The 24151-nt window shown below is 37.3% G+C and overlaps 2 protein-coding genes across 2 annotated transcripts; both read left to right on the forward strand.

The window, feature by feature from the left end:
* The first annotated feature begins 8872 nt into the window (after positions 1–8872).
* On the forward strand, positions 8873–9829 carry LOC128598410 (olfactory receptor-like protein OLF3). Its single transcript, XM_053608743.1, has one exon. The coding sequence runs from the start codon at positions 8873–8875 to the stop codon at positions 9827–9829; it is 957 nt and encodes a 318-aa protein (XP_053464718.1).
* Positions 9830–22852: 13023 nt separating this feature from the next.
* On the forward strand, positions 22853–23791 carry LOC128598411 (olfactory receptor-like protein OLF3). The gene has a single exon (XM_053608744.1). It carries the CDS (start codon positions 22853–22855, stop codon positions 23789–23791), a length of 939 nt encoding a protein of 312 aa, XP_053464719.1.
* The last annotated feature ends 360 nt before the right edge of the window (positions 23792–24151 follow it).

Consider the following 24151-nt stretch of genomic DNA (forward strand, 5'->3'; position numbering starts at 1 on the left):
TCAATCATTTCAGTAAGAGAATGTATACCAAGTATTTTGGTTTCCTTTTGAGTAGAAAGGAATCAAAATGAAAAATGATTAAATTAATTGTTCAAAGTCAAAAGGCTCTCTGAATGTGAACTGGGGCTAGAACTGATGTCTCCTGACTTATTTCAGGGGCTGCAGGGGTTACACTCTGGCTAGAGTGAATGAACTTTGCAGAAAAGAATACCCTAGACTTTAGTATAGGGAATAAGAGACAGAAAGAAAGCAAGGAGCATTTACTCAATGAAACAATAATAAAACATATCACCAAAGGTGAGTTTCAGGATTGTACATATTTAAGAAACTGGGTCCCAATAACTGGATTCAGATGATGGGAAAAGTCAGGCAACCAAATAAAAACAGGAAATAAATAACAAGACCCCCAAGAAGAGAAACTAATTGTCCTCAGGATGTAAAACCATGGTATGGATATTGCTTGTCCAGTGGCACTGGAATTCTGTTTCCAAATGTTAGGATGAAAACTGCCTGTGAATAATGGATCTCTTCAGTGAACACAGCAGCCGGGTGGTCAGCCATGGGTCAGATGGAATGAAAGTGACACTTTTACTGGTGACTCAAATGTATAGAGGTATACTTCTGGCTTGTTTAAGCAGCAGGAAAGGAAACTACCTGTAGGTTGGGGGTATCATCTTCTTTATTTTTTTAATTATATTATTGTTTATTTATTTATTTGTAGAGACAGAGTTTCACTTTATCGCCCTCGGTAGAGTGCCATGACATCACACAGCTCACAGCAACCTCCAACTCCTGGGCTTAGGCTATTCCCTTGCCTCAGCCTCCCAAGTAGCCGGGAATACAGGCGCCCGCAGTTGTGGGTATCATGTTCATGTGTTCTGCTTCTATATTTGCAGCAGAGTCCAATAAGGAAGCCAAATATGATTAAGGAGTGCTGCAAAAAATGATGCACAAACAAATTTTTCTAGGAATAAAACCTTTTGGCACTTCCCCCCATAGTTGTAGGGCATTGTCCATGTGATGACATCCAGCATTATCTCTGAAATACGGATAATGAGACCACCCTTAGGCCTCAGTGTGTTTGAGATTGGATTTTAAAGGCTTATCCAATGTTTTGTCCAACCATACACTCTCTGAATTGACAAGAATGGTGGAAAGGATTGTTACTTTGAAATATTTCTGAAGAATGAGACATTGAGGAATCTTCTTACAGCATGCTTACCTCCTAAGTCTTTCCAAATTAATATTTCATTTCACTCTTTCTTATGTGGGGGGAAAGAGGGAACATAATGTATTGAAACAGCCAGCCAATAGGATACTTTCAGTTTAGTTTAGATAGTTTTAAATGCATAATACACTCACTGGGTGGAGGAGGATGATAAAATGTGGCACTAACTGCTACAAATGGAAAAGGTGCCTAACTGGTAAGACGATGATACTTCCTTCCTTATAAAAGTAAATCAAGTAATTTTGAGTATTTGTCTGTAGAGTTAAAATAGAATCTAAGGGCAATTTAAAGTGATGAAAATGTGAGCAGTAGCATCTGAAGACACTTCCAGAAAACCATAAGCAGTGATCCTGTCTGTGTGGAATGAACAACACTGTGAAAACTTCTGTCTGGTTGATTTTACCTGTGGGTCTTATTTCTCATCTTTTTCTTGGTGAGCACTTGCCCATAGTTTCTTCAAGGTCTTAGAGCGGGAACACGGAGATGATGTGGTTAAGGGTTGAAGGGCACTTGATGTGAGAAGTCATACTGTTACTTAGGGTTACAGCCTTTGCTCTCAGGCTTTCTGCAGAACTCTGAGGTCCTCAGTATGGATAGGACCCCCACTTTGGAGACCAACTGTTCAGAGTTTAAGAAAAGTATAACAGACTAGTTGGGAGAGGCTGGATTTCACGATTTCAAAGTACCAGATATTTACACAAACATTAACAAAAATCAATGCCTGAGAATTTACCATTAGAAATATATTTAATTTGGCTTAAGATCTTGACTTCCTTGATATTCCTTCCTGATATTCCTGGGGAGAGGAAAGGGCAGTTTTAGAGCAAGACAATGTCTACTGGAAAACTGGTCTTGTTGTGCAGAGTTACAGAGACTAGCATGAAACTATTTGGCTCCTAGATGAAATATTAGAAGACAGACTTAGAGAAAAGGGTGGGCAGGAATGCCCAAAGCCAAATTTTATCTGCCCCGTCCAGATTGTGGCTAGCCCAGGTCTTAATGTCAGCTTGCATGGTGTCTGAATATTTCACTCCTCCTCGTCTTGCTCAGGTGACATATATTTTGAGTTAATGACATCATAAGGTAGTAGTATATGGAAACAATTGGAAAAAGAATACTGGGTGAAATAATCAAAGGTAGAATAGACTAAAAATACATTTAATTTGTTGTAATTTAGACTCAATTTTTATAATGAAGAAAATATAAAAGTTTCTGTGGAATCAGAAATAGATTTGCTTTTTGAAAAAAGGTTGATTAAAGTTTAACTATTAAATTAGATGTGTTGTGTCATATAAAAAGGATTGTGCAAGGAAATGGAAAACCTTTTTTTGTCTTTATTTCTTTGTCATTTCAGTTCTGATATTTGCTGTCACTGATAATTACTGGATAAAGGGAGAAGACACATGCAGGTAATTTTAACTAGGGCCCCAGAGCAGTAATATTTTAACAGAGTAATTTGAGTGCTGCTGTCAATATCCTAACCCTGACTTTTGTTAGAATTTCAGTATTGTTCCCATCTCAGGCTCCTGTTTTCTCCTTCTGTAGGACATATTGTAAAAAATTGGTGTCAGCTGATACACTACTTCACAATGAGTTTAAGTACTTCATATAATAAAACCTTTTATTTAGTTTTATTTAATTTTTATATTTTTCACTAAAAGAACATATTATCATAACCAAAAGAAATTTCAAGAATTAGTAATAGAGCTTTAAGGAAATAATACATTTATGGAATATTTCAATTACATGTTTCATATTATAATATAATTTGTGTTCAAGTCATTATAGACACAGTAATTACCTTAGTTTCACCCTCATTCATAAAACACAGGCATGAAAAATCCATCCTCCAGGGTGCTCCTGTCTAACCTAAGGAAGTGAACCATGGATCCAGGCCATTCTTTAACACTACGCTCTGAGCAGGCGGCATGAATTGTTTATTTTTTAACAGACAATGAAAACTCAAAACATATATGTGTAGAGAAAAGTGGTTTGAGAATGATGGGGGTAAGTATGCATGAAGGCTAGGAGCAAACTGTGAGATAAGTAATACAAGAAATAAAGGAAAAGGACTTATTCTGAGGGCAGTGGTGAGGATGAGTGAAAAATACAACATGATTCAGGGAAAGTGGGAGAAATCTATCATGTTGATAGAAATAAAGACATCAGGCGGAAATTCTGTCCATGAAGAGAGGAACACAGTCACTGGGGAGATGTTTAGAAAACATTCATTGAGCTTTTGCAGAATGCACCTGGAGCTTGGGAGCCAAGGCTCTGAGATAAATGTTAAATAGAGCATGAGCCATCTGGAGTTGATAATAATTTATTACAATTAGAAATAACAAGCTCTCAAAAAAAAAAAAAGAAAGAAAGAAAGAAATTGTAGAGAGAAGAGCTCAAGTTCTGAGCACAGAACCTTAGAGAATTCTTACAGTGATGGAGCAGTTATATTTAGGAAAGATGTCTAAGAATCCAAACAAGAAAAACTGGATTGGGGGAGAATCAGGACAATTGCATAAGACAGAGTTCAGAAAGTGGAAGAACAAATATGTAACATTATTAAAAAGTTAAGTAAAAAATGCAAATTAGAATAAAAATGATGGCAGGTTATCAATAACCTTTAAATTTTCAAATTCTATAAATTAGTGAGAGTGGAAATTTCCATGAGCTAAGGGCTGACTATTAGGAAACAGAAGATTAACACCAATCATTTGAGATGTGAAATGAAGGGAAAATATAGAATGGTAAATACACAGCAAAGATTTCTCTCCCTGTATATTTTCTTTTATAATCAGAGAGAAGGAACCAGTCAGGAGCAAGAACTACCTAAGGATGGCAGACAGGGGAGTAACAAGCAAAGGAACAATTTCCTGAAAGAGATAGAAAGCATGACATCAGGACTGATCATCATCATGCGGTAATGGGCACCTGCTTGTCATCTTGTCAGGTGCTTTCTCGGAACTTCAGTCCTTCAGCTCCTTTAATTTCACCAACAATCCTTTAATATGGCCACTATTATACCATTTTGCAGATGAAAAATATGAAAATCAGAGAGGTTAGGCATCTTGTTCCAGCTCTCAGGACCCAGAACACTGTGAATTCACAGCAGATTCTGTTTGGCTCTGAAGATGCTGCTTTTTCTAGGATGTGACACTGTCACACGTTTCTGATGCGACAGGGCCTGTCGTGGAGACACGTGCAGGGTGGGTGAGAGGAGCACAGGGAGGTGTGGACTTGCAGGGCCTCCAAGAAGCTGGCCCAGAGCAGCAGAGGAGCAAATGGCTTGTAACAATCTCTGTGTCTTTCCCTCCACCGATGATGGGTCAGTTCTTTGAGGACAGGGAAGGGTAATATTCACCTGAAATCCCATCTTCTAGCAAAGATGTCACTTCATAGATGTTTGTCAAATTATTAGGGGACAGTCTAACTTGAATGCAGATGTGCTGTTTATTCAACACTAGTTGATCAGTATTTTAAATAAAATATTTTATTTAAGTTTTCAAACCTAAATTTGAATGTCTTCTTTAGGAGAATCAGATGTATTCTCATGCTGATTATGATTTTAAAGAAGCACCCTGAGAGCTGGAGGTGGGAGCATCAGGACAGCAGGAAAGAAGGAAATGTTAGAGTGGAGAGCAGGTTGTGAGGGGACCTCAAGGGAGTGTTTAGAAAGGAGTGTGACTGTCACAACCCTGAAGGAGAGGGGCACTTCTGGAAGTACTACATATGTGTTTTGTCCTTTATCAGGTAAGAGAGTTGAAGTATTAATGGTCTTTCAGCTTGGAGACCCTAGTCTGACGAGGAACCTCTGTTGTGAACTCAGCCCCTCAGTTCCTCCTGCCTCCGTTCTCACCCACTCACTCTAGGCCGTGCATTTCAGTGCAAGGGAAGTTGGTGAACTGGCAGCCATGGGACAAGAGGGAGTTGGTTCTAAAAACATTTTTTAAATTTCATATTAATACAAGGATACATAAAATTAGGTTACATTATTTGCATTTGTGAAATAAAGCCCAAAGTCTGAGTTGTAGTTGAGTCCTTAACCCAGGAGGTATGCCATGTACCCTACATTGCCCGATAGATGGGAACTTACTGGGCCCCTACCTTTCTTACCCCATTCTTGAATTTAATTTTGTTTTTCTCTAGTGTGGGTCTGTAGCTATTGATCTACTAGCTTCAGATTAGTACATGGGATGCTTGCACTTTTTCCATTCTTAAGATAGTTTACTTAGGAACATATTCTCATTACTATTATTGTAGTAAAAAATATTATTTCCTCTCACATCCCCTCCAGGAAAAACATCCAGGTAATTACAAAAGAAGCAAAGTCTCCATCTTTTTTTATGACTGAGTATTTTTTAAATGTAACTTGTTTGTGTTTAGTTTTCAAAATTGATGCTGTAACACACTAGTTTTAGTGACAAAGCACTTGATGAACAAAAGATAACATAAAGGAATCTCTACTGGAGGTACACCTATGTGAACTCTCATATCTTCTTTTCTGTCTTGGGCAGTAAAGGAAGGTCCTTAAACATTTGCTTTTCCTTGATCCCTTGAATCTACAAAATGTAAGCATCCTTATTTGGAGTGCTTACTTCAACACCCATACCCAGAAGAAATATTCTTAACAGCAGCAATTTGAAAAGAAAAAACTATACAGGACATGTTACCATTACAATACTATTCATTCCCCAACCTACTAATGGCCTAAAGACCAAAGCTTATCAAGACGACCACAGGATCCTCAAAACATCCAACCCATCAGGTCTATTTTTTTTATTAAGTCGTTTGTACATAGATCATAAATACATTTATGCCATTATGGGATTTGATGTGTTGATTATTTGTACAAATTGGAGTGCTTACATCCTACTAATCAACATAGCTTTCACCTCATTTACCCAATTACAGCATTAAGACATTTGTGTTCTACACCTGATAGATCCAACTTGTACTTGCGTTGTTTTCCATAGGTGTAGTCTCCCTCCTCTCCTCTCCCCTCCCCTCCCCCTCTCCCTCCTCTTCCCTCCTTCTTCCCAGGCTATAGTTGTGTTTCATTCTTCATATGCAAGTGTGAGTGATTCTAAATTGGTTTCACAGTACTACTGAGTACATTGGATATATTTTTTTTCCATTCCTGAGATACTTTACTAAGAAGAATATTTCCTTTATGTTTACATGGATGGAGCCATCAGGTCTATTAAATGTTGCTAACAATTTATTTACATCTTATTTCATGGAGGGGATGTGAGAGAAAATAATATTTCTTTTTTTTTTTTTGGCCGGGGCTGGGCTTGAACCCGCCACCTCCGGCATATGGGACCGGCGCCCTACCCGTTGAGCCACAGGCGCCACCCAGAAAATAATATTTCTTACTACCAATAATAGTACACAAAGTACTTTCCCATAGGTTATCTATGTTTGGGGCTTAAATAAACTTAACCTGTTTTACATAAGAAAGCTTCTCACTAAACAGAAAATATATACATTTTAAATAAAATCAGTTTCAAAACTAGGTTCTCTGATTCTAAGTCTTTCTGAAGGAACCTTAACTCTTTCCAATGTCTCCTTTTCTAATTGATAAGAACATTTCATCAAGATGGGTCTAGTTGACATATTTGAGGTAGTTTTTAAACTTTCCATGTTTTCTTTTTTAATTTATTTTTTATTAAATCATAAACACATAGATTGTGTATACATTAATGCCTTTGTGGGATACAATGTCCTGATTTCATATACAATTAGGCATGCTTACATCAGACTGGTTAATTTACACCTCATCCCATTTACTTAATAATTGTTTTAAGACATTTATACTCTATACTTAATAGATCCGACATGTACCTTTGCAATATGCACCATAGGTGTGATCCCACCATTCACCCTCCCTCAATTTGACCTCCCCCTCCCCTCCCATCCTCCCTCCTCCCTCCTTCATCCTGGGCCATAGTTGTGATCTGTTCTTCATATGAAAGTGTGAGTGATTGTAAATTGGTTTCATAATAGTACTAAGTACATTGGATATTTTTTCTTCCATTCTTAAGATACTTTACTAAGTAGGATATGTTCCAGCTCCATCCATGTAAATGTAAAAGAGGTAAAGTTTCCATCTTTTTTAAGGCTGAATAATATTCCATGGTATACATATACCACAATTTATTAATCCATTCACGGGTTGATAGGCACTTGGGCTTCTTCCATAACTTGGCTATTATTGAGCTGCAATGAACAATCTGGTTCAAATATCTTTTTTTACAAAGTGATTTTTGGTCTTTTGGATATACTCCTAGTAGAGGAATTGGAAGATTAAATGGCAGGTCTACTTTTGGATCCCTGAGTATTCTCCATACTTCTTTCCAAAAGCGATGTATTAGCTTGCACTTCCACCAGCAGTGCAGGAGTATTCCCTTTTCTCCACATCCACACCAACATCTGTAGTTTTGGGATTTTGTTATGTGAGCCACTCTTACTGGAGTTAAATTATACCTCAAAGTGGTTTTGATTTACATGACTCAGAAATAAAAACATATCAGGAGGAACCATGTTACCAGACTTCAAACTATACTATAAATCTGTAGTGATCAAAACAGCATGGTACTGGCACAAAAATAGAGAGGTAGATGTATGGAACAAAATTGAGAACCAAGAAATGAACCCAGACACATATCGTCATTTGATCTTTGATAAGCCCATCAAAAATACAAATTGGAGGAAAGATTCCCTATTTAACAAATGGTGCTGTGAGAACTGGCTGGTGACTTGTAGAAGACTGAAACTGGACACACACCTTTCACCATTAACAAAAATTGACTTTCACTGGATAAAAGATTTAAACTTAAGACATGAAACTATAAAGATTCTTGGAGAGAGTATAGGGGAAACACTTGAAGAAATTGGCCTGGGAGAATACTTTATGAGGAGAACTCCCCATCCCGGGCAATTGAAGCAACACTAAAAATACATTACTGGGGTCTGATCAAACTGAAAAGCTTCTGCACAGCCAAGAACACAGTAAGTAAAGCAAGCAGACAGCCCTCAGAATGGGAGAGGATATTTGCAGGATATATTTCTGATAAAGGTTTGATAACCAGAATCCACTGAGAACTCAAACTTATTAATAAGAAAATAACAAGTAATCCCATTTCATTGTGGCCAAGGGACTTGAACAGAAGCTCCTCTGAAGAAGAAAGCCATATGGCCTACAGACACATGAAAAAATGCTCATCATCTTTAATCATCAGAGAAATGCAATCATGTTTTCTTAATTGCTTATCTTTTATTCTTTTTCCTTTTTTTTTTTTTTTTTGGCTTTTACCAACTACAATGGTCTTTTTGCCCTGTAATCAAGGTGAGTTGGTTAAAATGCAGAACTCCTAAAATTGCACCAAACTATGTCCAGGTTTTAAATGACTGCCCTGTGACATGTCATGTCCTTGTCAATGCAATGACCTGTCTCTCTAAAGCAGAGTATGTATAATGAATATTGGGATCAAAATTGTCCCTTTGGTCTCCAAATGATCTAAAGACCAAGGCTAGCACTCAAGGGTCATTAACATACCTATTCCTAGAAAGCTGTTCTTATGGTTATTCATCAACTTCTATTTTTTTCTGATTCTGTCTGCAGATTAATAATTCTCACACTTTTAAATGGGAATATACAACCAGACATGGGGGAGAGAGTTTATTCTCCTAGGCCTGTCCAGTGACTGGGACATTCAGGTCACCCTCTTTGTCCTGTTCTTGGTCATGTACCTGGTGACAGTGCTGGGGAATTTTCTCATTGTTCTTCTTATCAGACTGGACAGCCGACTCCACACTCCCATGTATTTCTTTCTCACCAACCTCTCCCTTGTTGACGTCTCCTATGCCACAAGCATCGTCCCTCAGATGTTGGTGCATTTTCTAGCAAAACAGAAAGTCATCCCGCTCCTGAGCTGTGCAGCCCAGTTATTTTTCTCCCTGGCATTGGGTGGGATTGAGTTTGTTCTCCTGGCAGTGATGGCCTATGACCGCTATGTGGCCGTGTGTGACCCCTTGCGATACTCAACCATCATGAGTGGAGGGCTGTGTACTAGGTTAGCCATGACATCCTGGGTCAGTGGCTCCATTAACTCTCTCATGCACACCACCATCACCTTTCAGCTGCCCATGTGCACTAACAAGATTATTGATCACATATCCTGTGAAATCCTAGCTGTGGTCAGGCTGGCTTGTATGGACACTTCTTCCAATGAGGTCACCATCATGGTCTCCAGCATTGTGCTTCTGATGACACCCTTCTGCCTGGTTCTTTTATCCTACATCCGGATCATCTCCACCATCCTAACAATCCAGTCCACAGAGGGAAGGAAGAAAGCCTTCCACACATGTGCCTCTCACCTCACGGTGGTTGCCCTGTGCTATGGCATGGCCATTTTCATTTATATCCAGCCCCGCTCCAGTCCCTCCGTCCTTCAGGAGAAGATGATCTCTCTCTTCTATGCTATTTTGACACCCATGTTGAACCCCATGATTTACAGTCTGAGGAATAAGGAGGTGAAGGGGGCCTGGCAGAAACTATTAGGGAAATTCTCTGGGTTAACATCCAAACTGGCAGCTTCATGACTCATGAACATCATGTAGAGAAAAGAGCTTTGCCACAGTGTTCTCCCTGCAACTCAGATGTGACAAGCTGAACTGCATCACCCTGGCAACCAGAAAGGAAATGGCCTGCTGGGTGCTGCTGATGTTGTGTAGGAGGTTGAATGGTTGTGTTGGGGTGTGGGACATGAGGAGTTGTTTGTGTCCCAGAAGCAGGATCTATAGAATTAGGAACTCCCACATTAGACCAGAGCACTTGGGGTTTGTTACATTGGTTATAATTATGAATCTATTCATGGATTACATTATGGACAACAGGTTCTTATTTCCCCATTTTTAAAAAGCTTATGCTATTCTTATTCAGAACAAAATGTATTTTCACATTTGAATATTTGTTCACCATAATCATGGTATATGTAGCCACATCCAGTAAATTTGTGATTAATGGAGATACGTCAATGAAAGATCTAGTTTTACTCTGATAAGAATACTGCCAAGGGTTGTTCATACACAGAGGTGTTATTGGCTTAGAAAAATCCTGAGATTCAGCTACTACTATATAATCAATGAACAATTTGATAAGAAAATTATTATTTATGCATGGGTTCTCATCCAAAAGACTAAAATAATCTAATCTCTGAACATTCAGAGAACTGTTTACTAAAAGCAGTTTACCCGAAATGAAATTTTGTAAAGAAAATAAACCAATAAACAAAGAGCTAACTTCAGATTAACTAAATATGTAATTTCAGAAAAGCAAATTACTCAGACAAGCTAGTGAAAGGCAATATAGCTTTAATATGAATTTTAAGAAATCAGGACAAGTCCATCTGCTGTGTAGAAGTTGTTATGGCCATTTCAGGAGCCTTCTCTCGCCTCACCTCACAAACATGCACTAAGGCCCCACTCAACCTTTGTTGACCTAGTGGGCCGGGATCTTCTGAGAGTGTACCTCACATGTGATGAAAAACCTAAATATGGGTTAAAAGGGGGGGGGGGGAGAGGAGGTGAAGAATGACTGAACAGGAGATAGAAAAGGGGAAGAACAGGAAAAAACATAATAATGGGCCTTTTCACTTACTCCAAAGAGTCTGGAAGGGGGACCCTCCTTTATTGCCTTTATCTTTATTAGCTCAGCTGATTTTTGGTTCTTCCATTTGTGAACGTATTGTCACACAGCTACAATATGCAAAAGAAGTTGAAGGCTCACGTATTCCAACTCCTATTTGGCATTTCAATTTTACCTTAATGTTGACCTAGTCCTAAATTTTGTGAGATAGACAGTCTACTAAAAAGTATCAGTGATGTTGGACTGAAATTTTGCTGGTGTTAATTCAATAGATATTATTAGAGTCTTTTGATGTGCAATGAAAATTAATGATTCGTGAGATACTACAGTTAATAAGATACAGTCCTGATAATCAAGGATGTGACTGTATGTAGGGAAGACAGTCAATGAAGCAATTACAATGCAGTGAGTTAGAACTTACATGCAAGTAAGCCAAGGGTCCCTGGGGCTGTGGGGGTCTATTGACATGACTGTAGGAAGACATGTTATAAAAAGAAACCCTTAGCCTGAAACTTGAACGCTGAGATAGACAACCTGACCAAACAACAGCTTATGCAAAGCATAGAGAGAGCATGAATAAACAAGAGTGCCTGGAATTTGCCTCAATGAGAAGGTCTGAGGTTAAAATATAGGCAAGGGTTAAATCATGTGGGACTTTGAAGGTCAAATTATGCTTTAATTTTTTCCTTATTACAACAACGAGCTATTAAAGGTTTTTATGCAGGTGAATTGCTTGATATAACTTCTTTTTTTAATGATTAGTAGGGAGCTAATAAGAAGAAAAAAAGAGTAGAGACACGGAATTCATCTAGGGGGCCATTCCTGTTACACTGAAAGTCTACCAAGAAATTCCAACTGAGGCAGTGTTTGTGGGGAGAGAGAAAAGTAAGTAAAATCATATTTAAATAGATTCAGAGAATGTGTGGAAAGAACTTGATGATGTCTTGAATATGGACCATGAAAGAGAAAGAAAGGATAGAATCCCAATTCCTCACTAAGTGTCTTAGTAGATGGGGCTTCCATTTCTGAGATGTGGATCACAGATGTGAGGAAAGGACAAATGCAACTTTGAAGTGTCTGAGAATGAGAGCCATGGTCCTGACCTGTTTGTGTGGAGGCACTCAGCAAGTCTCTGAGGTCATTCAGTTGGACTTTGCAGTGAGAGGAGAGAGGAGAGGACTTAGGATGGGCTCAGGGAAGTGCAAACATCTAAGAATACACAGAGGAAGAGGACCATGAGGGAGACTGAGAAAGAGCTCCTGGAATGCTAAGTAGAACAACAGCAAAATATGGTGGTTCAGTACCTAAAAGAAGAGGGAGGAGAGGACATTTGCACTAAGGTTGGGTCCTGTGAAAAATTAGGTCCTATTACCCTCAATTGATTATTTCATGTTGAATGCAAGAAACAAACCATGTGCCCTATGAAGATATACAACTATTATGCAACCATAAAAATTAAAAAATGTAAAAAAGCTTGAATCTGAAAAAAAAAAAAGGAATGACATCAACAAGGCATCTTTCAGACTTTGTAAAAAAGAGTTTCAGTACGTGGTGGGACATTGCAAAAGACAGAGGAAAGAATGGAAGCCTAGGAAGTAATACCTTTCTTAAGAGATATTGCTATAGAGAGGAGACAAAGATGGCTGTCACCAGAGGAAAATGAGCAGTTGTGGGTTTTTTTCTAAATGCTAATTAAACATTACAGAGTTGACAGTTACAGAAAAGTTGAATGGGAAGGGGAAAGGAGACTAATCAATGCAACCAGGAGGAAGAGATGAAGTCCAGCACCCAGATGGAAGGACCAGCCTAAGCTCAGCTTATGATAGCAGAGAATAGAGAAGGAAGGAGAATTGTGCAGGAAGCTTCTGGGGTAATGGGCAGGTGAAGGAGGAGTTGATGGCTTCCATTGGGTGCTACTTTCTCTGTGAAATAAGATGTGGTGCCCACTCTTAGTGTTCAGAGGAGGAGGTAAAGACGTAAGGGGTTTGAGAATGATAAAGGTTAAAAGTGCACATGGGCACTATAAACTATACTACCTTTAGTTGTGGACACCAAAATCTAAAAGGTGTCTCTGAATTCCATTCCATCATATTCAGTTACACGGCCAAAGCAGTCCAATTATTCTCTAATATAACCAACTTTATTTGTATATTTATATTTCTCTAAAATAAAGTCACCGATGGTCGTTTCATGGGCATCAGCTTTTTTAATTGCATTACGGCAGCTACCTCAGGAAATTTACTATCTTCTAGGTCAAGTGTAGGAAAACTGTTTCAATAATGGGCCAAGCAATAAATATTTTAGGCTTTGTGAGCCATACAATCTACAGCTGCTTGGCTCTGCTGTTGCAGAACTAAAATAGCCTCAGACCATACTTAAAAGAATAAACATGGCTATACACCAATACATTTTTATAAATGAACACTGAAATCTGACTTTTATGTAGTTTTTTACAAGTTAAAATATTTTTGATTATTTTTTACCATTTAAATATTTTTCTAAAAAAATTTCTTTTTCTCATGAGCCACACAAAAACAGGCAATTCTTTAAGAAGAATTTTCTTCTTAAAAGAGGAAATAATTGTCTTCTATTACTTGTTACTTTAAACAATTTTTTTCCAAGAATGGGGCTACCCCTTCTTTGTATTCTTTTTCCCAATATTTAATTGATGAATAAAGATTGTATATATTTAAGGTGTAAAATGTGATGATTTCATATATGTATATGTTGTATAATGATTACCACTTCAGATTAATCAACACATTGATCACCACCCATACTGCACCTTGGATACTCAGAACTTGCCCATCTCATAACTGAAAATTCAACCAATAGCACTCGATTTTTCTACTTTCAGCCCCTGGTAACTACTGTTCTTCTGGCTTCTTCTGTTAGGGTGACTTTTTTATATTCCACATATAAGTGAGATCCTATTGTATATATGTTTCTGTGCCTGGACTCTTTCATTTATCATAATGTCTTCCAGGTTTATCCACACTGTTACAAATGGCAGGATTTCCTTCTTGTATATGACTGAATAACATTCCTCTGAGTGTGTGAGACGTGTGTGTGTGTATCATACTTTCTCCATTCACCTGTTAATGGACACTTAGGTTGATCCTATATCTTGGCTATGGTGAGTAATGCTGCAATTACATATTTATTTCACTTTCTTTAGATATATACCCAGAAACGGGATTGCTGGTAGTTATAAACTCTGTGCTGTTTTCCATATGGTTATACAAATTTATATACCCACCAACAATGTATAAGTTTTTTTTTTTTCTCCACATCTGCACCAAGACTTGTCATCCTCACAGGTGTGAGGTACTATTTCATTGTGGTTTTGATTTGCATTTCTCTGCTCATTGGTGATGTTGAACACCTTTTCATATACCTATTGGTTATTTGTGTGTCTTCTTTGGAAAAATGTCTACTCAGGTTTTTATCTATTTTTTAAATTGGGTTATTTGTGTGTTTTTGCTATTGAGTTATATAAATTCATGACATTTACATTTTGGATATTAACTCCTTTTCAGATATTTTATTTGCAACCAATTTCTTCCAATCTATAGGTTGCCTTTTCATTTTGTTGATTAATTCCTTTGCTGTGCAGAAATGTTTTAGTTTGATATAATCCTACTTGTTTATGTTTGCCTTTATTGCCTATGTTTTGGTTTCATAGTCTCTTTGGATTTTTTCTTCTCCTTGCATCAAATTTGAAAATACCATGAACCAAATAATATAAGCAGACTCATCTTATTTGCTCTTCTTTTGCAAAGTTCCAGCTTTAGACAGTGATTCATTCCATATAAATTTTTGCTCCTTGTTAATAAGTTCCCTTAAAATTTCATCTGAAATTTTGATTGGGTTTACACTGAGTTTGTAGATTACTTTTGGAGAACTGACATCTTTATATTAAACTGCCCCATGTAAAGCATGAAATGTCTTTTCAGTTATTCAGAAAGTTGTTAATGTCCCCTTAGAGTTTTAACACTTTTTTCTAAATTTGTTCAACAAGTATTTGTTCACTAGGTATCATATACCAGGTACTCTTCTAGGGTCATGAAAACAACAGTGAAAAGCACAAAAAAATCTCTGCCCTCATGAAGTCTACATTCTATTTAAGGTAAATGGATAACACATAGTAAGTCTAAGAACTAAGTAAAATATATAGTATGTTGTATAGTACAATTGCTGTGGAAAAAAATAACATAGGGAAGGTAGATAAAGAATATTGGGAATACTAAAAGTTTTGTCAAAGAGCTCCATAGAGTACATTTATATTTTCTGTTAAGCAATTCCCAAATAAAATACCTGATATTTTATTTTATTTTTCTAGTTGGTTATTGCTGGTGTACAGAAATGCCATTGATATTCATAAGGTTATCTTGTATCTGGTTTTCTTATTAAATCTAATACAGTAGTAAAAAGAAATTCCTAGATACTTAGTTATATCATCTGTAAATAGTGATAGTTTTCCATATAATATTTATGCAACTTAATTTATTATCTTTTCTTACAGCATAGGCTTGAACCTCTAGTGTTATATCCAACTTCAGCTGTGAGAGTAGGTATGTTTTTTATTCCTGATCTAAAGTAATGTATCTCAAAATTCTCCATTAAGTATAGAGCTTGTTGTGGATACAGGGTATTTAACCTTGATCAAGTAAAGTTCCCATTTTGTTCTATTTTTTAAGTGAATTTAAAAATGAATGTACAGTAGAACCTCAATGAGTTTACCATCCAAGGGACTGTAACAAACTGGTCAACTATGGAGGGGGTCAGCATAAGAAAGTAAGCCTACTGTACTGATACATACATGTAATTTACTTTCTTGTGTAGCTTTCATTAGAGAATATCATACAAAGTCATACCTAATCAAAACATAGTAAAATTATGCACACAATATCATGCAAAATCAATACATTTACTGTTTTGTCATGGCTTAATCATTCTTTCTGAATAAAAGATTATATGTTGGTCTGTTTCTTATTCTTATTACAGATGTTAAGTGGAGAAAGCACTCTCAATGCTGGCTACACCATGCAGCAGACCTGGGCATTTTTCCACAGCAAATGACTTTAACTGTATTATCAGATGCCTGACATTCTCTTCTTTTGGAGACTCTGTAATTTCTGTGTCATCCTTACCTGCTTCTTCCATTTTATCAGCTGCTCCATGCACTTTTATGCTGATCTGTACTTTGGTGAATACAGCTTGAAAATTATTTCTGGGTCATGTTCATCACAAGCTGCCACCTCATCATCCATTGAAACAGAACTTCCAAACTCTACTCCTTTGAATTCTGCCACGGGAGATAGACTGTCTGATGGGGCCAAAGCATGCTCTTGGGTTGTGACAAACCTAACTTTCTTGAAACACTTCTGTATCATTCCTGCCTGAACTTTATTCCAAGCAGAACTGACCCAGAGGAAAGCATCCAGGGCATTAACTGATATAGGACATGAAGTTACTTCCACAGGTGGACTAAAGGTTTGTGTTTTAGTAACGACCCACTGCCGGAGCTGGGCTTGGTGGTGAATTTTTAATGTTTTAATGATGCCGTGGTCAAGGGGTTGGATTTTTGAGGTCATCTATAGAGACAGAAATTTCAGTGTCACATTTGTGGCATGCTTAACTTCTGGGTAGCAAGGACAGTTTTCTACTGTCAGTAAAATAGATCATTTCTTCTTTTTCATTTCTCAGTTGATACCTCTTACCCATTCATCAAATAGGGCACCAGTCATCCATGTGCATTTGTTTGATCTCTAAGTGATGGGAAGGTCTTTGGGCTTCAAGTACATGAATACGTGTGGCTTTGCCAATTTACCAATTACTAAGGGCTTTAGTTTCTCTCTGGTTGAGCTAGCACAAAGCAGAACTGTGAACATTTTCTCCTTTTACATTTTCACTTTTCAGGATGAGGCTCCTATTAGGACAAAGTTAAAGATGTCATCATCTTTGAAGCCTCTGGTGAAATCAAGGAAGTTTTTGATAAACTCTTCCAAAATTCTACTGGAACAGCAGTTCTCAACCTGTGGGTCATGACCCACAGGAACTGTATTAAAGGGTTGTGCCATTAGAGAGGTTGAATTCCACTGAAGATTTTCTGGGGGATCTTGTGTAGTAGTTTGTTTCTCAAAACAATCACTTGATGCTTGGAAATCTGCCACCCCAAATTCCTGAGTAATTTTTTTAGCAACTTCATGGATCATTACCCCAGAGATTTGAACACTAACTTCCCTCATTTGCTTGAACCAGCTTGATGTGGCTTCATTGACTTCATCAAGGGAATTTTTCCTCCTTTTCTACTATGGGTCTCTGCTTTCATTACAATATCTCTCCAAGTACTCATGTTTACATTTTTGTATGTTCTTAACTATGGTTTTGCTAACACAAAAATGTTCTGCCATCTTTCTTTAGCTGTTGCTGTCCATAAAATGTAGAAGATCAACTTTTTTCCTATAATATCAGCTCTTTGAGTTCTTTCCTTCAGATCATCATATCTCAATTAACTGTAAAAACATTCGGTAATTGTAGGACATCCCTACAATTCAGATCAGTCCTTCATGTTGAAAAAAATCTTCTATAAGACATGATCAATAATTGGACATGAGGTACTCCAACCTATTGAGAAGGCTAAGGCAAAAGAATCACTTACGCCCAAGAGTTTTAGGTTTCTGTGAGGTGTGATTATGCCACTGTACTTTACCCAGAGCTAAAAAGCAAGCCTCTTTCTCAAAGAAAAATTCTGGGAATTATAACATTTCTAAGTTAGCTTTCAATTCTAAAATCTGTCTTCCTTAAAGGGAAGGGAGAAGGCAAACGTTCTGAGAAAGCTGTAGGATGTGGTGTTAGAATTCTAAACACAGGCTCCCCCAATAAAAAGCAACATCTCCCTGGGGACTAGTATAAACATGTCTCCCTGACCATCCTCAGATCAGATTATGCACCATAGAGCATTCCAATGCCCTCCCACATTGCCTAGTCCAGGAGCTGTTGCTCAAAGGAATGTTGAAATGGATGAATTGGAATGAGAAAGTACAGATTTAATCACACCTGCATGCTCACAAAATGAGAAAAAAGTTCCCACCATTCAAAGGTGGTATCACTCAAGACTCAAAAGTAATTCTCTTGAGAAATTAAAGTTTAGTAAACTCCTTCTCATGCTCAAGGGAAAATAAAACAAAATTGTTATCTGCAAACTTGAAACGTAGGTTAGGGTGTTAGGTATACAAGTGACCGGACAGAAAATGCAAGAAATCTAATAAACAAACCATAATTGGCCCTTTGAGATTTCATCCCTAAAGTTAGAGAAAGTTGCCTGTTCTAATCACACTTCCTTTAATTCCACAACTTTCCCACTCCTGCCATCCTTCCAAGACACAGTGTGGCCTTCTTTAAAAGTGAGTCAAGAATTTTCCATGTTTCTTCAATCCTTATTTAGAAACATGCATGATGAAAGATGATGGCTCATGTAATCCATACCCTTCTTCAAGCTTAAGGGTATGGTGTGTGTTCTTCAAGTTGAAGGGTATGGTGACACAGTTGTCTTCTAGTGGAATTCTGTCCTAAGAAAATATGTTCTGGCTATTTAAATTAGGGAACTTGAACTTTCCAAGTGATTCAAGCATTCCCAACCTTGATCCCTACCAGTCTATGCTGAGAGGCCTTTTCTTTTCTGAGGTCAGTGGAAAGGTAACCCTCAGGGACAAGCTTTTTTTTCTTTATATGTAATTTTGTTTGGGGCACAATTCTTTAAAGGAACATCTGTGTAAAATGCTTCTCACAACTGGCTACCTAGAGATGGGCAGGAATATAATGTAGCTTCTCTCAGTCCCAGTGTCCACATCTGAATTCTTAATAGGTTGCTTGGCTGGTCCTTGTTTTAAAAATAATCATATACTGCAAGAAGACAGAAGATAACCCCCAAATAGGAATGGTGTCCTCCTTACCTGTTTCCTGTGTGGCTTGAAGACCAGACTTCAACTTCATGGGTAAGTGAGAAGCGAGCTCCTTCAGCTCTTGGATTTTTTAGTCTCTAAAGTAAATGAGATGAAAAAAGTAGGAAGTCTATTAATCCTCTTCATACACCTGCTAATTTCTATATTGAGCTCTCTCAAGCCTTTAAACAGTGATTATCTAGGTCATGCTATATCTAGCAGTAGCATAATGGATGTACCCTCAGAATTCAGACAATCTTTTGTTTACCTACTGGCTTCCCCACTTTCTAAGCACCTTACTTTTTTTTCATAAGCAAAATATAGATAACAAGTCAAAGTTCAGAGTGCTGTTGTAATCATATTTATTACATTAAGGTGATAGACATATATGTAGTATAATGCCCAGTACAGGGTAAGTGCTCAGGAATTAATAAACATATGGGTATACCAATGCAATATACAGATAAATGCAAACATGACTTAATTCTTCTCTTAACATTCTTCCTGCCCACCCCCCATGAGATTTTGCACTTTTACTAGCCAAGAGTCCTTCAGAAATTTGTTTTCTTCCCACCACCTGCCACCAAAATAGCAGACAAGATTGAGAAGATTTTCTGAAACCAAACACAATTATCCTATGATTCATTCAATGGGAAAGTTATTTGAAACAATTTAAATAAGAAATCAAGTTTTGCTTTGATTTTATTGCTTCCCCCTTTAAAATTATCAAATATATTTAATTTAGGGAATAACAACAGAATTGTTTATACAAGAGATAGGAAACTTGAAAATACATTTGCTTGAATCTACATTACTGAGCAAAAACACCATGGATTTAAGCACAAATACTTTTCTTTTGAATACATTTTTCAGATAGGTAGAAACCTCTTTTTTCTATTTTATTTTAGAAGTGGAAAATGTAAATGAATACACTGCTAACCATAATTTCTACATCGATGCCACCCGTGTGGATATACATACCCACTGATAATTCTGGGAGAGTCGCTGCATCACACTTACATCTGCACTCTTGCTGGAGAGCACTGAAGGAAGGTTACTTAGAGTAAGTACTGCATATAAGGTTTGACAAATCGCTGGTATTCCTTTAAAGCATAGGTCACAATAGAAATACTTCTTGGAAATTATTCATGCCATTTTGGTATGTGTTAGGTTTTATTTGTAATATACATAGTTATTTAGTTATTTGTTTAAATCCTATGACAAAGATGAAAACACAAAATAGCTATTACCCTGTTTCCCCGAAAATAAGACATTGTGCTCCCAAAGATGCACTAGGTCTTATTTTCAGGGGACGTCTTATCTTTCCTGTAGGTAGGTCTTATTTTCGGAGGATGTCTTATTTTCGGGGGAACGGGGGAGTTCCTTCAACATTTATCAATGTTCCTTTAACATTGTCAGCAATTCTTGAAGTGTGTGTTTGGAATATATTATATATATCCATAGATATATGTGTGTGTGTGTGTGTTTATATATGTGTGTGTAACATAGAAAGTGAAATGGAAAAAGAGACACTGAGAGAGAGCAGAAGAAAGAGGTGTATTCCTCTTCTAAACTGAATATTTGAAGATACCTGCAACCATCATGATACTAGGTGGGAAGGAGAAAATGAAGGAAAAAAGAAAACACTCCCCTATGGAGAAAGCATAGTTGAAATCTTTAGATTTAAAATAACAATCCCAGAAAAGGTAGTTAATGTGAATTTTCTAGGAAATGCTTTCACCCTTCAGAATGGACCTAATGACATCCTCCACAATCCAAATGAGTGTAGGAGACCAGATAGCAGGATAAAGGCAGTTGAGGGGGAAAGAATGGATGGGTTTTCATACAGCAGTATTTTGTCAGATGGTCTTTTCAGCTGTGGGTGAATCCCAAAAAAGCAATGGGGTACCAGACATGCACTTACGCTGGGGCAGGAGAACACTGTAAACATGACCAGTTCATATTTGCATATGGAGTTTCAGAAGTAGGAAATTTTTGAACCAGTATGACTCTATAACAAATATCTTTTATGTCAGGGTAAAATGTGGCAGAATAAAAAGAAATTGATGTACAAATAGATGTAGTACGACAGAAAAGTACAAGGAAAGGAACATAAAAGATTTAAGAACATGTTATTAGATTTTAGTTATAAATTTGTTAACTTTGAACATTCTATCAAAATATCATTCAATTATAAACTACCTATTTGTGACAAAGATTTTGAATCCTTTTATCTTTTTACACCAAAGAATCTTACAACTTTAACATTTTGCATTTTCTTTCCCAATACTGTAGTTGAACTTGTTGTCTGATTGATTTTGGAATTTGTGACTGAAAGTTCTCAGTGCAAGACATGGAACGTGCAACCTGACATTATTTCATCATTTTTACTAATTTCTATTTGACAATTTCTGAAAGCTCTATATTTTAAATTAATTCCTTGGCATCTTGGATCTTATTCAAAACAATACTAAATCCTGAATGTTTTATTACTAATCATCTAAATATTATTATTTTCTTAATAATGAGCTTTAATCTTAAATACTACAACCATTTGTGTTATAAATGGTGTATCACTAACCACCATCCCAAAAGTTTTTAGGCTAAAACTAGAAGCTTTCAGTAAACATGATCATAGTCTACTATAGTTTTAGCATGACTAGTATGGATTTCATTGGAATACCTTCATGTATTGTCACAAGAATCTCTCCAAGACCTCTGGCTTTATCTACATTGTTAGATATGAATCACTTCCCTCCTTCTCTAGCTGAACAAACAAAGGAGAAATTTTATTTGGGGGACAGAAGCTACTCCTATTATGATGTGATATCTCATTGTGGTTTTGACTTGTATTCATTTTCCTAATGATCACTGATATTGTATCTTTTCATATGCCTATTGGCATGTGTTTGTCAATGTGGGACAAATATCTATTCAGTTCCTTTACCTGTGTTTTCTTATCCTTCTTTTTTGTTTTGAGTGGTGGGAGTTTCCTACATATTTTGGAAATTAACCCCTTATCAGATATATGGCTTGCAAAAATTTTTTTATCCCATCATGTAGGTTTCCTTTTCATTTTGTTGTTTCCTTTACTGTGTAGAAGCTCAATAAAGTGATTAAAAACCAAAACAAAAATCAAACTACCACCTATCACTATATTTTGCAATTAAAGCCTTATCTTTAATCCGCCTATCTTCACTGGTGAGGACTGAATGAACCATTTTCCACAGGAAATGAATAAACTCCAACTTGCCTGAGAAAACATGATTATCAAGTAATAACCTGATATCAATAAATATTTTATTAAGTTCATCTTCGGAGTGCAAAGAGATTAATTTTAAGAATTATCTATATTTTCTTCTCATGCAACAGCTTATCCCTGAGGTTGGTCATCTTGGATTAGTCTCCCCTATCTAAGATATGAGATAGGTGGGGAGGAAAAATTCCACTTGACATTCTGAAAGGAAAAGGGCAAGTCACAGAAAATAGTCTCAAAATTTTTTAGTAATAAAATGTATAAGAAGTCTATTTACATTCAGGACCTCATGGATGCCTTCCACTGAGGAGAGGTTAATAGGGTTGTATCTGAGATATCTCAAGGAGAAACCCAGTTAACAAAAATAAGTGCTACTGATCATCATTCAGAATTCAGAAATGTCTTTCATGTGGACCAAAAACTTTCTCACCAGTAAGGCAGTATTTTTTTCGTCTATAATGAGTGTTAAATTGAGTAAGATGTTTCAGTCTAAATGCTTCATTTAATTTCCTACCCTTGTTTCAGAGAAGATGAATTGAATTCCAAGAATGTACCTTCTTTTATCCTTAAGTTCTAGCTGAACATCTGAGTACCATCATGGTCCTCATCCATGGATGCACTATTCAAGCAGTCTGAACAAGGATTCAGTGGTGATATTCTAGGGGAATTTTAAGTTCAGATGGATACACCCTCCATATGGTCTACAAACCACCCTTTCAATTCTAAATTTTCATGATTTATTATTTCTATATAATTAGTTTGGTCCTCTGGAGCTCATGGACCAGGAAAATAAAAACCAGACATGGGTGAGTGAATTTATTTTGCTGGGACTGTCCAGTGACTGGAGCATTCAGATTTCCCTCTTTGTCCTGATGCTGGCCATGTACTTGGTGACTGTGGTGGGAAATGGCCTCATGGTGCTTCTGATCAGACTGGACATCAGGCTTCATACCCCCATGTACTTCTTCCTTAGTGTTCTATCCTTTGTAGATCTTTCTTATGCAAGCAGTGTTGTCCCACAAATGTTGATCCACTTGATCTCACCATCAAAGTCCATCCCCTTCCACAGTTGCGTGCTCCAACTCTACATTTCCCTGGCATTGGGTGGGTCTGAGTTCTTCCTGCTGGGAGCCATGGCTTATGATCGCTACATGGCAGTGTGCTTCCCACTGCATTACACCGTCCTCATGCACAAAGGGCTATGCCTGGGGCTGGCTACTGCTTGCCTGATGGCTGGATTCATGAATTCACTGATGGAAACCATCATCACCTTCCGGCTTCCCCTGTGTCACAATGTTATTAATCACTTTGTCTGTGAAACCCTAGCAGTGCTACGACTAGCTTGTGTGGACATCTCCTTCAACAAGGTCATGGTGGCCATCTCAGGATTTCTGGTGCTCATGGTTCCCTGTTCACTGGTTCTGTTCTCCTATGTGCGTATAGTGGCTGCCATTCTACGCATTCGTTCTACTCAGGGACGTAGAAAAGCCTTTGGGACTTGTGCCTCTCACCTGACTGTGGTTTCCATGTGCTTTGGGACTACCATCTTCACTTACTTGGGGCCACAGTCTGCCTCCTCGGAAGAAGAGGAGAAAGTGGTTACTCTTTTCTATGCTGTGGTGGCACCCATGTTGAATCCCTTGATCTACAGCTTGAGGAATAAGGAAGTGATGACTGCTCTTCAGAAAGTTTTAGAGAAATTCAGAAAAAGGTGAAGACTCTAAGAATCTCTTGTTATCTATTAGCAAAACCAAAATAGAGATCAGATATGTATAGATAGGACTCCCACACATTTGTGCTAATGAAGACTATTATGGTTAAATCCTTGTATTCAAAACAAGTATTTATCATATGCTTAATGAATTTCTATATCTAGGTCAACCCTTGATACTTTACATTTTAATGATCTGTAAGATGATAGCTTCTTAGGTCATCTCTTCTCAGGTAGAAAGGGCTGATCCCTGGTTTCATTAAGCAGATTTGGTTTCTGATCTTTGTTCTGCCTCTCTCTAGCTGTCCTCTCTAGTAAGTTATTTAAATATTTTATGGCATTTTATGGCTTAGTTGTAATTTTT

Source organism: Nycticebus coucang, chromosome 11, assembly GCF_027406575.1.
Source record: "Nycticebus coucang isolate mNycCou1 chromosome 11, mNycCou1.pri, whole genome shotgun sequence".
In the NCBI taxonomy this organism is placed as follows: Eukaryota; Metazoa; Chordata; class Mammalia; order Primates; family Lorisidae; genus Nycticebus; species Nycticebus coucang.

Bases quoted from the DNA above. Each gene is read 5' to 3' on its own strand.
- LOC128598411 (XM_053608744.1), top strand. From the start codon at position 22,853: ATGGACCAGGAAAATAAAAACCAGACATGGGTGAGTGAATTTATTTTG.
- LOC128598410 (XM_053608743.1), top strand. From the start codon at position 8,873: ATGGGAATATACAACCAGACATGGGGGAGAGAGTTTATTCTCCTAGGC.